The following is a 16231-nucleotide window of genomic DNA, read 5'->3' as shown; positions in this document are numbered from 1 at the left end:
CCAAATATGAGGCGCATGGCCTCATTAAACTACAACTAGGTGCTCCGGTAAAATAAGGGAAGCACAGAGAAGACCTGGGTTCAGGTTCCACCGACTTGCAGGGCCTGTAGTGCTGATGCTCCCACATCTCGTTGGTAGACTTTGACGGAAAAAGTCGAAGACATTTTCAACTTCTTGGATTTCTTATGCTTATGGGACTTTCCCGTCTAATCAAGGCGAACAACTGTGTCCCCTAACTGGGTACACATTTGAAAGGAATCCTGTATATCATACTTGGTACTGATTGATCTCTATTAATGAGGAGAAAACAGTGAAAGTGTTAATATTTTGTTCATCAGAAACATGAGATGATCCTACCATTGATGGACGCCAGAACAGAAAGACCTTTTGGTACAGATAAACATTTAACTTTTGATGTATTACTCTTTTGCGCTGGTTAAATTCTATGATGAAAGGAAGCATTATTGTTGTTTGGTTAAACCTTTACTATTTTAGTCAAGATCTGGAAGAGGTGAAAGACTATCCTATAACTAATGAGAATCTCAACACAACAACTTACTTCTTTCCTTTTTTGCTTCAACTTGTTTTCTCTTATTTCCTCGCTCTCTAGTGCTCTCTCCTCACTTTTACCTATTCTCCGCAGTCATATCATTGATAATACAGAGGTATGTTTTCCATTAGTACTTACAAATGGATTTTATTGTACAATTTTGCAATTCCTTGATGCGTCCAATCTTTTCCCAGCTGTGGAAGAATATGGCCCAAGGCATCTGACCTGTGTTTTCAAGAGAAAGAGAGGCTTGAGACCAAAATGTAGTATTCTGAAAGGTTAGATTACATAATATACACTGTACATGTGCCTGGTACAATGCAGGTGCTTCACACCAAATGTACCTGGCACTGTGCGTGCATCGAACCCTGTGCATTCGAAGTTTAATGTGTGTATATTATATTATATATCCATATCAAAGACACTTTATTCGGATAACATCATACCCATAAAAGCACAAAGACACAACAACAAACAGGTTACAAATGTGAGAAATACAGAGTCATGATGAAACCACAGCAGCATACAATAGTCTTAGGGTTCATAAAAATTCATAAATGGGTGATATAACAGCTCAGGGATTAGACATCATTTGATGAGCTCAAACCACAATTCTCAAGAAAGTGCCAGTGCGAAAGACCAACTCTTCACCATCCAGGGTAAGTAATCTCAAGTAAGCGTTTTCCAGGCTGACTGGAATATGCTTTTTAAAATACGGTGTTAAGAGCCACTTAAAATACTTTAAATAGTATTTACAAAAAAAACTAAAAATTTAAAATAGATTGACCACTCTGGCCATCACACGGGCAGGGTACACAATCAAGATCGGAGCGGTGGCCAAGAGGAAAACGTAATACAAATTTAACAGAAGGCTCCTTTCCCGAAGGCTCATAGGCAGGGTAATGTAGCTAGCCAGCGGGTGTACAGAATTTTCAATGGCCATGTATCTATGATCAAGGGATTTTTTGGATTCCTTTTGGAACCTTTCTGCTCTATATAACGAATAGAGTGCAATCCTAGGCTCACTCTTGTTCGCAGCCTTTGCTGTGCTGGGATCTGAATAAATACTACCCTTGTTGATACTGCAAAGGTTCTGATGCACCCCTGACAGCCATGGTATGTCCTTCCATTTTGCGCATACTATACAGCCAGTGATAATCTCTCTTGTTGAGGATGCGGCTGGGTTTTTCCAGACAGATAACCAGAAAAGGGCAGGGTGGGCCCTAATAAAATCTTCGATAAAATGTAGGTTAAGTTCCTTGTGGCAGGTATATTGGGGTGTGGAGATTGGGATGCCTAATAACTTCCTGCAAAATCTATTCTCTTCCTGTTGGATGCAGGTACTGTTGGCGAAGCCCCAAACCTCAGCGCCATATGTAGCTGTTGGCACACATTGGGACTTGAACATTTTTAAAATAACACGTGTTCTCTTTGGGCGGGGAAGACTAAGAATTGAGTTGGAGGCCTTTGAGAACTTGCTCCAGGAGTGGGCCATATGTTCACTCCAAGAGCTGCTTGAGGCCAAGACCACCCCAAGATAGGAAAAGGTGTTGGTGCTCATCAGCTTCTGGTTACCCACAGATATGGAACTAAGTTAACGTTTCTTTGGGCCACACAACATTATGAAAGACTTTTTAAAATGAGTGCATAGGTGCAGGCTGTCCATGTGATTAACAAAGCCGTTCACTAGCGTACGTAAGGAGTTCGGAGTGCGGCCCATAAGGACCGCATCATCCGCATAGAGTAGTACGGGGAGTGATTTTCCATTAATTTTTGGGACGTCTTGAGTTGGTGATTTTAAAGTTTTGTTCAGTCCATTGAAGTAGATAATAAAAAGAAGGGGGGCCAGAATGCAACCCAGTCTGACCCTCCTGCCTACATCGATGGCTTCAGTGACTTCACCCCCACGTCCGATCCTCACCCGGGCTTTAAGATCTTTGTGAAGGTGTGCCAAGAAATACACTAGGTGCTCATCCAATCCATAGCTCAGAAGGATAGACAAGAGCTTTGACCTCTTAACAAGGTCAAAAGCGGAGATCAAATCCATAAAGGACAGGTAGATTGGGGAAGCTCGCGCGATGGTGTATTTGCCCATGATTAGGTTAAGGCATTGTTCATTGGTACCCACCTTACTTCTGAAGTACAGTGGACATTATTATTTATATTTATTGGACAGGGGTCTAAAATTCCATTTTCCTCATACCACTCTAAAATCATATTGTATAGGACTCTACGTAGGATCTTTGGGGTATTGTCAATTAAAGAGATAGGCCTATAACAATTGGGTTGGGAACGATCCCCTTTTTTAAAAATCGGAACAATTATACTTGTGGACCAAGAACTTGGTAACGGAGCATAAATTAGGTTGTTAAAAACATTTAAAAGTAAGGGCGCCCAGAAGTCTGGCTTGTATTTAATAAGATCAGTAGGTAGACCATCTGGGCCGGGGGCTTTGTTATCCATATATATATCACACTATTAAACTTCAATAAATAAGGAATTTATACAAGTGCACTAGTCACTATTTGAAATGCAGATTATTTTGGATTTATTGAAATCTATCTAATATTGGCATGCTAAATTATTATATATTTTTAGCATGCCAATGATACCATAGATTTCAATATAGGCAAAAGAATCTGCATTTCCAATAGGGACTAGTGCACTTGCATAAAGTCCGTATAACTTAAGATCTTCATTCAATAGACTTGGTTACATAAAAACATGGCATTCTTTATGCACTTAATGTGAAACACACCATTATCAAAAGATTACCTCCAGGATCCCAAGGTCATACCCTCACAGAATCCACTACATGAAATACAATGCCATTCAAACTCTGCCTCACAAAGCAGGAGGTCTGTGAGAAACTTTTGAACATAGACAGACTGCCACGAAGATAAATAGGTAGACTTACTGTTAGGCACATGATTATGAAATGCTGGTAGGGCTGGATGACAACCATATCATGCTCATCTGATATGGCTCACTTTGCCTTTTTGCTATATATTTACAGAACGGTGGGCCAGTTGAGAAACCCTCCCAGATGCCCCAAAAGTGTAACCGCCACTGCTCCCAGTCAGTAGAACCACTCCGGCACCAGAGAGCAGGAATTAGAAGGGATCATATCTTACTTGGTGATAGTGCCATCAATGTCAGAAATGACAACCTTGTCATCCCAGTTCCACAGGTAAATGGTGGCGCTGCAGCGGCAGGTGCCCTGGTACTGTGTAGTTACGCTGAACACAGCATCATTGGCACCTTCCCTCAGGTTCAAGCAGCTCTGCAGTTAGAAAATACCGGAGTAAGGCATGGATACAGGGTTCTGAGGTTAGTATTCAGAATTGTAGGACTTTGCCCTGACTGCTTTCTCAGTGATTAGTTACAACATTTATGCATGTTCCAAAAACATCTGCAGTGAGATAGCACCACTTCCCAGTAATACCGATGTTAAACAAAACCATTATCTGGATATGGTTTAACAATGTTCTGTCATGCCCAGCAACTAACATGTTCTCAATTCTAGGTAAATAAATGTATATGTAAATCTTGAGCTAAGCCTTCTGCCTTGCTCCACTAGAAAAACAGAGTTGGCATGCACATGTTATCCCACAGTAGCCCACTTAGACACAGTACAATAAATGCAAGCTTACAATTTGCTCGGAGGAGAGTCTGAGTGATTTTTTGTAGGTGAGAGGACAGGTGGGCTCCACTGGTTTTTGAGATATAGGCAGTTCCTTCATTTTATCATCCAGGTGTGTAGATTCGTCTTCACTGGAGCTTCTGTTTTCCTTCTCTCTGAAATAGGCCAAGTTGCATATATCAGTCAAAATCTATGACTAAATTACAATCAAAATCACTATCATCATTATTGAAATTGCTAGGTGCAATGAGCTCCGTTGCAAAGCCATACAGCTTTATTGCAGCACAGCTCAAACATAAGACATCAGTATAAATAGCCCAGCAGATACAGCCGGTCGGCAGCTGGTCCTCTGGCCAACCCCTTATGACATATTTAATTCTACAATTTTTATGAGATGTTAAGGTTCCACAAAAACAGGACTACATTCCACAACTACATACACTGCACACCTCCACCCTTATACAAACCAAAAAATCTAAAAGTAACTTCAGAATAATAACGTGAACAAAAATAAATTCACTAATATAACCATAAATCTAAGAGTTAAAGATGATCCTTTGTTCTTTATTACGTAATGCATGTACAATTCAAGACACTGAATCATGCTTTAGGGCCCTTTATAACTCTCCTTCGTCTTGTCCCTGCATCATGACTTAGAAATTTCCTCCCACTACTTTCTCAGAAACATTCTCAGTGCAGACCATTGACTCTCCTTCACTCCTCCCAACATCCATTCTTTCCAATCCTTCGTGATCCCTATCTTATTTTAACTTGTGATCCAACATCAAACTTTTGTTTATTCTTTTCTTTTTTTTCCTGGTTCCACAATGCTACTCTTAAGATTGGAACATTTTCCATCCTCTAACCTCGTACAGTTCTTTATCGCTGCAACAATGTGTTGTGGATAATAAAATCTGCTATTTCCTTTGGGAATCTTTCTGGGTTTTTAATCTTCACCCACTGTCCAACTTTTACATCCTTAGGTTTTGTGCTGTAATTTCCGACATAATAATTTTTCTTGTCATGTTGCATTATTAGATTATGATGACCATCTCACAACTCTCAAAGTCAACCATACAGGGTTACACTTCGATCTTGACTTCCTCCCCCTCATCAGTTCAAAAGGAGAGAATTTTGCAGCTCCTACTTTATGGACTCTGTATGACCATAACATTTTTTAAAATCTGTACTTCGCAAGGAAAATTATTCCTGCAAGCTAGTTGAATAGCAGCTTTCAACACTCTTTTGTAGCATTCCGCCATTCCATTCTGACTGGGGTTATACAATGAGGTTGTTCTGTGCATAATCCCATACTTATTCAAATAGTGTTTCATCTTGTTAGATGTCAATTGCACACCATTATTGTTAATGATTACAAGCCGGTGTTCCTTCATTAAGAAAAATATAATCAGAAAACTTTTTAATGATTTTCACAATAGGCCACTAAGAAAACATGTCCATGAGAGTAATAATGTACTTCTCTGAACTACCTATGGGCTCCATGATGTCCAATGCTACACATTCCCATGGCGATCTAGGACACACAAAATCACTCATGTGTGGCCTTAAAGTTTTGAGTGATTATACACTGACACACATATGCCACACTCTCTTACCTCACATTCCACGTTTATTCCAGGCCACCAGAAAACACTTTTCACCCTGGTTTTTGTCTTCACAATGCCTAAATGTCCTTTGCGACAAAGTAATAATCCTTCTCCTTAAAGCTTCTGGGGGGACTAACCTTTCTCCTCTCAATACACTGGATTCACTGCAAGGTAATACACTCCTTACTTCCCAAAATGGCCTTAATTCTTTCAATTCACTCATTGACAGCTGTTTGTTAATCATATTTTCAGTTACTTTTTTAAGTGTCCACTGTCCAGTCCTTGTTACACTCTTTATCCTGCTCTTCTTTTTTAAAAGCTTGCACCCCATTATCCCACACCAGGGCAACCTTCACTTCATCTAACAAATCATCTTGATTTTCAGACATCTGAATAACATACGTGATAAAAAATCCACTACAGCATTTGTTTTAACTAGTAAATACACCATTTTGTAGATGAAGTTTAACAATCTCATAGAAATCTGGGCCAATCTGGTTGACACATGGTTCATACCCACATTAGTCAACACCTTAATACGCGGCTTATGGTCACACTTAATGGTAACTTCCCTTCCCAAAATGAACGAAAGAAAATGTTCTAGTGCCCATGCACACACCAATGCTTACCTCTCAATCATCGCTTACTTTTCTTCTGCTAGTGACAAATATCTTAAAGCAAATGCAACGATTACCTCCTTTTCTTTTTCATTATACTGTGACAATACTGCCCCAATACCTATGCTGCTAGCATCCATTGTAATCACACTCTTACCCATAGGGTGAAATACATGCAGGGTAAGAGCTGTACAAATCCCATTCTTCACATCTTTAAATTCCTGCTCGCAATTCTCAGACCATGAAAACGTAACCTTGACTTTTAGTAACGGTCTAATGTGAAACATTCTCAAAGAAAAATTCCTAACAAACTTAGAGAAATAATTCAACCAACCCAAGAAAGGATTTGACCTCTTCCTTATTTTTGGACACAGGCCATATTTGATAGCCTCACCTATATTGCTCTTAGATTGAATCCTCACAGCACTGATCTCATGCCCCAAGTAGGTCACTTGCCTTTCTGAGAATTTGCAGTTAGCATACTCCACGGTAAGGCCATATTTGTCTAATAAAGACAGGACCGGTTTAAGTTTAGTATCATGGTCATCACGGTCCTTATCCATCACCACGATGTCCTCCTGAAAAACTAGTACCTGATCCTACTTCCCCAAAATATTAAACATTAGACGTGGAAATACCCCGGCGGCGGAGACTAGACTGAATGGCATTCAAGTAAATTAATAGCACCCCACATGCGGAATGAATGCAGTGTACACTTCTTGCTGTCATCACACAGAGGAATCTGATGGTATACTTGTGATAGGTCTATAGTAGAGATATACTCCATACCCCTTGTCTTGGTCAACATTACACTGACTTTAGATAAAGGAAATTGGTCAATTAAAATATTTCCCTTAAGGTGACGTAGATCAATGCATAACCTAATCATGCCATTAGCTTTCCTTGCCATGACTGACAGAGCTATTCACTCCGATGACTCAACTAGTTCTATAATACCATCCTTTACTAAACGTTCCAACTCAATTTCCATCTTCTCCCTTACAGACATGGGAATATTCCTGGATTTGTGTATCTTGGGTATTGCATTCTCCTTCTGCACCATCTTGCATTCAAAACCTTCCATCCATCCGATACGTCCTCTGAATACTTTGGGAAACTCTTCACACATTTTTATCCAAAGAACCTCCCCTCATCAAGTTCAATTGGGGTCAAGCATAATGTTCAAATTTCTTGGATCCTTTCATACTAAAACCGAAGCACCTTTCTTAGAAAGATATACTTTACCTAAGGTTTTCCTATTCTTGAACCTGAATACCAGATTTCTATAGCTCAGCATTTCTATAGTTTCACCTGTATAACTTTTTGGAGCTATGTCCATTTCCACAAGATTAGAACCCAATTTTTTCTCAAACTTGTCTTTTCATATCATTTTATTCACAATGGTGAATGGCGAGCCAGAATCAGCAGCGGTAAGAATTCGTACTTTTGATATCCCACATAGGTATACCCTTCTCATTCCAACTTTCAGTGTTCAGTACCACATTCTCTCTCACATTCAGAACACCAGCATCTTCATTCCCATCACTTAAAGATTCAGCAACCTCTTTCTCAATACATTTGACTCTCTCATTTATGCACATTTTTCTTTTGCATACACACGTGAAATGCCCAATTTCCCACAAGTACTGCACTTTTGATTTAGAACAGGACAATGCCTGTCATCCGCAAGGTGTTTCTTACTATCACATCTATAACACCAGAACTATTTGCTCATAATCTTTTTCCTCATCCTTCTTAGGAAACCTTTTGCTAGACTTGAACACCTTAGGTTTGTTCACCAAAACTTTTGCAACCATTTCACGATCCACTTATGTGTTATCTTTCTTGAGCGTTTTAGCGCACCTCGCGGACAACTCAGCCTTTCTTTAAACTGACATCAGATCTTTCAGAGGACTATCCCCATTGATCCATAACCTTTTCTGGATTGAGGGATCATGGACTGCATTACCACCTGATCCCCAATTAACTCATCTTGGATAACTCTAAACCGGCAATACATGGCAAGCTTTTTCAATGCAGGCACATAATCAACTCGTTTTTGTGGAAATATGGATTTTTCTGATCAGTTATGTCCCCTATCTTGGACCCCAACGGTTTCATGTATGAATCACAAGTACATGTATGCTCCCTCCAGTTCCAGTTATGAAGACGCAAACACATGTGCGTCCACCGTCAACATGTCCTCTTTCAGATCCGCCATGAATAGGCCGGATATTCCATTCCTAAGTATGAAAGGCCACCGGCTTTATATGGTTCACTTATGCCATTTTACAGTCCAGGCAAGTAGGCCCTGATTCTGTCATCAAGCTTTTCCTTCTTTCTGCCTCTGAAGCTCCAGTCTGAGCCTGCATCTGTGACCATGAACTTTGTCTCATTCCCTGCGCGGCTCACGGAGCCTGACATCAGCCTGCTGCCTGCCAAAAACTGTATTTCACCTTCGAAATTATCTGCTCCGTCCCTGCCCAATGCATTCCTGTCTAGTAGTTTCAGTAAACATTCTTCCAGCTACCGAGCAAAGGCCCGGCTTCTCTGTCTTTATGCAAGTAATTCATAGCCCTGTTACTATGGAAGATTCCTGCCCTCGCATCTAGTGTAGACACTTAGACGCTTGTACACGCACTAACAGTCAGTATAGTCAGTATAGAATAAGATTCTACTCTAAGAGACCTCTCTTCTGGATAACATAGTTCTTTAAACATAGGATGTTAGATATGATTTGGGATTAGGTTGACTTGACCCTCCAGACTTCTGTCGCCACATGTAGAGTTAAATGTCAAGTCCCCTTCACCCCCTAGTTGCACGTCAATTACACGTCATACTGCTGCGCGCGCATCTCTGCCAAGTATTTCTGCTGACATTGCGAAATTATTTCATAGGTCCACCCATATGTGACATCATAACCAATGACGTTTTCCTTGTTACACCCAATTACGCCTCCTTCAGCTACGCATGTGAAATGTTATCTTTGCTATCAATTGTTACGCCTCTTGCATTGGCTTCACTGTAATGCCTATTGTATAAAAGTGAATAATTATCAATAATGTATGTACTTCACTTCCTGAACCTTCGTGGTGATGGAACCTGGAGCAACCGATTATAATCGACCATTGGAATAAAGCCCATTCCGAGCCTCTAATACCACGGATTCTGCCTCTTATTTACTGAGCTATTTTATTATGTTTCTGTATCAAATTAAGTCCCGGTAATTAAATTATTTACCACATGAATGGCGCCCGAACAGGGACACTTTCTCATCTCACGCGCCGGTGGTGCGTTGCAGGCCCGGTCTCCTGCCACAGCTGGACGGACAACAACGCGTACCAGCAGGATTTCCTGTATCTCCCTCCGGTCAAGCGGGGGCGACTGAGGCTGCGATCAACACCCAGACGAGGCGGTGAGAAGTGCGAAGTATCCCGACCAGAGCCTAGCTGAGAGAGCAAGATCCGAGGTATACAGAGGCCCACCAGTTTCCGAAGTCCCGAGTCGAGTCCAGTTTCCGAAGTGTTCGAGTCGAGTCCAGTCCGGTTCAAGTTCAGTTCAGTTTCCGAGGCCTTCCGTTCCGAGCTACCCGGTGAGTACCATTACTGGGGAGGCGTTCTGGCGTGCACATAAGTTGTGCCGGTCCAGACGGGTTTGGGTACACAAATCCGGTCTGCACTGTTTTAGCAGTGTATCTGTACTGTTTAGCAGTATATCTAGTATATCTAGTATATAAATTCAGAATAATTCAGTTAATGCCGAGTATTATGTTCAGTAATTAAGTTTCCTTAGATCGTATCATCATTGTGCTCACTTAAATGTTAAATGTTAAATGTGTTAATACGTTCTGCATATTGTGGTATGAATGACTGTTCATTATCGTGTTTATTGTATTAAGTTTGTTCAAGATCAAGTATCAGATCAATTCTCAATATGCCGCTCTTTTCGAAATTAAGACAGATCACAACTAGAAAAGGGGTACTCGAAGAAGCTGTTCCTATTCCTCCTAGGGACACTCCAGGGTACTTCATGTATCATAAACACGGCTTAGACGCTATATTATTTCTTGATTTATGGGTAGACTACACTAAGGAATTACCAGAAAGTCAGAGGTGGCCCGTGGCTGGGACCTGGGATGCAGAGTGCATCGTGAAAGTAGAGGAAGAATTATGGAAAAAGAAAGCTAGACAATCACAGAAAGACGCCATTGAATTATGGCGTAAAGAATCGTATAGACGTACAGAAAAAGCACGTAGACAGGAAGAGAAGAGTAAAGAGAATTCAAATGAAGTCCGAGAAAATCTATTAATTGAAGAAGGTACACGAGTGAAATCAGAACAAGTAGACAGACAAAGAAATGCCCTTATGAAGGGTATGTATCCCCTTCTGGCCGAGGGATTACCTAAGGCTACTCCGGGGATACCAAGAGACTTGCCACCCCCATTATTTCCAATAAGGGTACATCCCAAGGGGCATCCTAGAACCGCAGAAGATGTTTTTCTTTCCTCATATTTAGATGACGCAGCTCCCGAGTATGCTAACCCCGCCCCACATAGACCGTTGGCCGGGGAGGTTCAACGCCAAGATCCTGTATCTATATCTCTACAGCAACAATTTCCGACACAAGTTCCGGCAAGCACATCTGTTTCCACATCTGTTCCTACAGCTACTTCTATAGCTGTGTCCACACCTATAGTTGCTGTATCGCGTTCAACGAATCCTTTCACGCCCGATACCCCAGACGGGGCTACGGGAGGTGCTACCAACATTTTTTCTACGCCACCCAGAATAAATAAACTTACCTTTCAAGAGTCAGCACATCCACGTACCCCCAAACTCATAAATGCCCGCACGCTTAAGGAACTTCTTATAGATTGTAGATATGACCCTGTGCCCGGAAAAGAGGACGAAATGACCCTGGCATCATTACGTATCAGACGAGCTGCGGTGTATTTAGGGAAGTTACCAGGAATGACTATGCATCTAGATAATATATACCATTTTGTCCAAACAGGGCGAGATTCTGAATGTATTAACAGAGCTATGGAATACCAGAAAGTGGAAATACAGGGGGAACTGTTACGTTTCCACATAAATTGTGTGATCAGAAATCAAGACCGACCGGGGGTAGACCCGGAAGCAATGCAAATTCTTACCAGATGGAGCCAGAATATATCAGAAGGGAGACATGATAAGCAAAACTGTATAATAGCCATGTGCCGAAAGATCCGTAAAGAAATAGAACGCCTACACGAAGAGAGATTAGCGGTAGACCAGTTTGAACAAAATGAGGAGGAGGAAGGATCAGGACTGCCCACAGGACAGTCAGAAACCATAGCCTATGTAGGTAGAGGAAGATCTTGTAATAGTACTAGATGTCTTACTGACCCGATACGTCCGATATGTCCAGAAAATAACAGGAATTTCCAAACACCTATAATAAATATAAGGTCCCCCGAGCATTCGTTCCAAGCCGCTGACAAATTACTGCGAGAACGAAGGGGTTATCATTTTCTCGATTCTATGGATGAACAAGAATTAGCCAGGTCAGCCGTTCATTGGGTTGACAGTCCCGGAAAGTATAATGATGATACCGTAGCCCACACATTTTTGAATCTCATCCCAGATGAACAGCGTTTAGCTGGGATTTATATGATTCAACAACTTCTTATACTATATAAAAGCCAACATTCAGATCCTGGTCCCTTACCTGATATATTGACTGAATTACTCACGAATAGATGGAGAGGTTCAGGTACTAAGCTAATTAAAGAAATACTAGAATCAAGAAAGCAGTACATTCTTTTCGTATGTCCAGAACATGTCTCACTGCCCATCAAGGAAAGACCGATGTATTACATGGACAGACAGAATCCCTTACGAGAAGTACACCCCATAAAGGGCGAGGACAATGAGTTTAAACGTGTATTTGTATATACGCCCATATCGAAAATAGAATTGTTAGAAATGAAGAAAGTGGTACCCAGTCATGACAAAGACCCAGCGGGTTTCCACCGAGAAATTAAAGACATGTTACTCATGGGAGAGTATACCTATCCCGACATTATGACCATATTAAAGGTATTGATGCCTGCTGGCATTTATGAAAAACTCAAGGAAAAAGAGTGGGAGGTGGGAGACCAAAAGATAGACTGGACAGCATTAGAAAATGAAGAAAAGGCCCGAGGTCCAGGTTCGGGGCTTGGGGACAAAACTAAAGCACTACCAGGTTTACTAGTACAGGTACTGCCACGTTTATTAACCACGAAAAAGGAAGACTGGGGTGCAATTTCAGCCTGTAAACAAAAGCAAGATGAAGACACTAGTGATTTCTATGCACGATTTGAAAAATGTTTTGGTATAAATAGTGGCATAAAAGCAAGTAGCGAATCATACCCACATCTGTTTGTGACAAAATTAGTTGAAAATTCCTTGTCCCAAGTGAAGAATAGAGTATTAAAATTCGAGCGTACCTGGCAAGGTAACACCCCATCACAAATGTTACAAATGTTACAGTATCATCACAATAGAATTAGAGAGGAACAAGATCATGAACAAAGACGCATGAAAGACACGAAAATGAAAATGCTAGTCTCCCAGACAGTTCCAGCTGAAGGACATAAAAAGGGTACGACACATTCCGGTGATTCAGCAGGACCTGTAAAAGGGACATGCAACTATTGTAAACAACCAGGTCATTATGTACACGATTGTCCAGTCCTGAAGCGTAATATCGCCACAGGTATTACAAAAGAAAGACCACGGCCACTTAGACAGGATCAGAATGAACAAGGAGCCTCGCAGCATGCACAGTCCATGTCAGCTCCACAACAGTCTATACAGTTTGTGCCAGCTGCACCTGCGCTGCCGGTTGCTGCCACACAAACCACGACACGACAGCTGTACCAGACCGCACAGTACGACTATCCTGATTATCAACGATATGCATGAAACAGCCTAGAGAGGGAAGTTGACTTACCCCTTATCGAGGTCCCTGTAGACCAAGAAGGACCTTATGTACATAGTGAATTATTAGGCCAAGATAGAAAATTTTTACTTGATACAGGGGCAAGTCGAACAACCATAAAACGTAGTGAAGTTCCAGGGGCACCCCTCTCAGGCTCACAGAATATTTCCCTTGGTTTTTCAGGAAAACCTATTGTTAATGAAGTATCACAGCCTCTTCCACTTACGATAGGACCTTTGACCCGAACTACAGATTTATTGCTCACTAAATCATGTCCAGAAAACTTGTTAGGTATAAAAACACTGAAAGCTCTAGGAGCTATAATATGTTGTTCTCCGGAAGGAGTAAGATTGTTTTTACGTGATTTTAAAGGTCACTATGTGTCTAGAGACATGGATCCCCGACTACAGACTTTACCTACACATCTATGGGCACAAGGCCCTACTGATGTTGGTTGCATGAATATTACACCATATCGAGTTACACTAAAGGCAGGAGTGGTACTACCACGAATGCGACAATACAAGTTACCACCAGATGCTGTAGTGGCTTTACTGCAAATCATTGACGAGCTCATTGCCCAAGGAGTAGTTGTGGAAACAGACTCCAATGTATGTAATTCACCGGTAATTCCGATTCTTAAATGAACAGATCCTAAGGCCCCGCCAGTATATCGATTGGTTATTGATTTGCGCGAATTGAACAAATGCATTGTGCCACAATTTCCTGTGGTCCCAGATATCTCGTCATTACTGACAGCTATTGATTCCGAAGCAACATTCTTTACTGTAATTGATCTCAGAAATGCCTTTTTCAGCGTCCCAATAGATCCGGAAAGCCAATATTTGTTTGGATTTAGTTTAAATGGACGTAGCTTCAAATTCTCACGCGCACCTCAAGGATTTACAGAAAGCCCCAGCATCTATAGCCAAGCACTGAAAAGAGAACTCGACAGTATCCACATGCCAGTTAACACTGCCTTGCTTCAATATGTCGATGATCTGCTGATCACCGCTAGAAGCGAACCCGAATGTGAGAAAGCATCACTGACAGTTTTACAATTTCTAGCCGAAAAGGGGCACAAGGTGTCCCCTTCTAAGCTGCAATTCTGTGTCCAGCGAGTTGTTTATCTTGGACACTCGCTGTCCAAGGAGGGAAGGCAGCTTACACCCGACCGCATTCAGTTAATAGCTAACATGCCAATACCCAAGACACAAAAGGAGGTACGGGCTTTCATAGGCCTCACTTCATATTGTAGACAGTGGATCCCTCAGTATGCATTTCTAGCAAAACCACTCATTCAGTTGACAACACAGGAGGCAGCCACATCGACTGTTCTCCCTTGGACTCAGGAACATACACAAGCTTTTGAAAGCTTAAAGACAGCCTTATGTCAAGCACCTGTTTTAGCAACACCATGTTACAGTAAACAGTTTACACTCTTTGTTACAGAACGCGAAGGCGCTGCCTTGTCAGTACTCACACAGGAACAAGCAGGAGCACACAAACCATGTGCTTATTTTTCTAGTACATTAGATCCAGTAGCTCAGGCTTTGCCTGCATGCCTAAAATCAGTGGCAGCAACCGCTTTAGCAATCAGACAAAGCGATGCTATAGTGTTAGGACATCCATTGACAGTTCAAGTACCACATGCAGTAGAGGTTCTTTTGAATCGAACGCAAACACAACATTTAACTATAGCGCGACTTACAGGGTATGAATTAACATTGTTTCAGCCACATATAGAAATCAGACGTTGTAACACATTGAATCCTGCCACACTTTTACCTGTAATCGGAACAGACCCACTAGCCCATGACTGTATTGAAGTTATTACAATCACGACGAAACCCAGACAAGACTTAACCGATGTCCCATTGTCAGACCCAGACCTGACGTTGTATGTAGATGGCTCATGTATGAGAACAAGTACAGGAGAGTTAGTGGCCGCTTACGCAGTCACAACAGACACTGAAATCATTGAAACAAATTGCATAAATACCTTGTCCGCTCAAGCAGCAGAGCTCGTCGCTCTGACACAAGCCTGTATTCAAGCCACAAATAAAAAAGTCAACATATACACTGATTCACGTTATGCATTCGGAGTTGTACATGACTTCGGCGTGCTGTGGCGAGAGAGAGGTTATTTAACTTCTCACGGTGCCCACATTCAGCACGGACCCCTCATTCATGCTTTATTAGATGCAATACATCTACCCACTGCAATATCAATTATGAAATGTAAAGCTCATACGAAAGTTACTGATATCATTTCTCAAGGCAATGATTTAGCTGACAGAACAGCTAAACAGACTGCTCAAACTCAAACATCCGACATGACAAAGACAATAGTCCCGACGCCAACACATTGTATGACGGTTAAAGATCCTACTCTTGACGTAATTGATATACAGACACATGCTACACCAGACGAAATAAAGAAATGGACTGAATTAGGAGGGATCCAAACGGATCAAGGATGGTTGATGAAGGAAAAGTCTGTGTGGTTCCTTCCTGATTCAATGGTCCAGGTTATAATTAACACTGTACATAGTCCAGCACATCTAGGAGAAAAAGCTATGCTAGACAGCATTCAACACATTTGGTTCAATAAACATTTACGAGCAGCAGCCAAACAAAAAGTTCGTACCTGTATGATCTGTTGCCAGTTCAACCCAGGAAAAAGCGTTCCCGTAGAACAGGGTGGATTTCAGCCTCCTGATCACCCTTTTGAAGTCCTCCAGATGGATTATATCCAGATGGAACGATGTCGAGGATTCAAATATGTTCTCGTAGTTGTTTGTGCTCTTTCCCGTTGGACGGAGGCATACCCGGTTTCAGATTACA

General features: G+C 41.5%; 1 protein-coding gene across 6 annotated transcripts in view; it reads right to left on the bottom strand.

The window, feature by feature from the left end:
• The window catches only part of LPIN3 (lipin 3), a 319561-nt gene that overhangs the window by 27563 nt on the left and 275767 nt on the right, over nt 1-16231 (bottom strand). For all 6 annotated transcript variants that reach the window (XM_085619183.1, XM_085619184.1, XM_085619182.1 and 3 more), the window contains 3 exons: nt 4204-4348; nt 3685-3833; nt 689-775 (listed from right to left, as the gene is read on the bottom strand). In XM_085619183.1, the coding sequence (XP_085475309.1) occupies nt 689-775; nt 3685-3833; nt 4204-4348 (381 nt within the window). The remainder of the gene's footprint in view (nt 1-688; nt 776-3684; nt 3834-4203; nt 4349-16231) is intronic.

Source organism: Triturus cristatus, chromosome 7 (assembly GCF_964204655.1).
Source record: "Triturus cristatus chromosome 7, aTriCri1.1, whole genome shotgun sequence".
Taxonomy (NCBI): Eukaryota; Metazoa; Chordata; class Amphibia; order Caudata; family Salamandridae; genus Triturus; species Triturus cristatus.
Note: the sequence above shows the minus strand (reverse complement) of the source record. Positions and strands in the feature narration are given on the sequence as shown.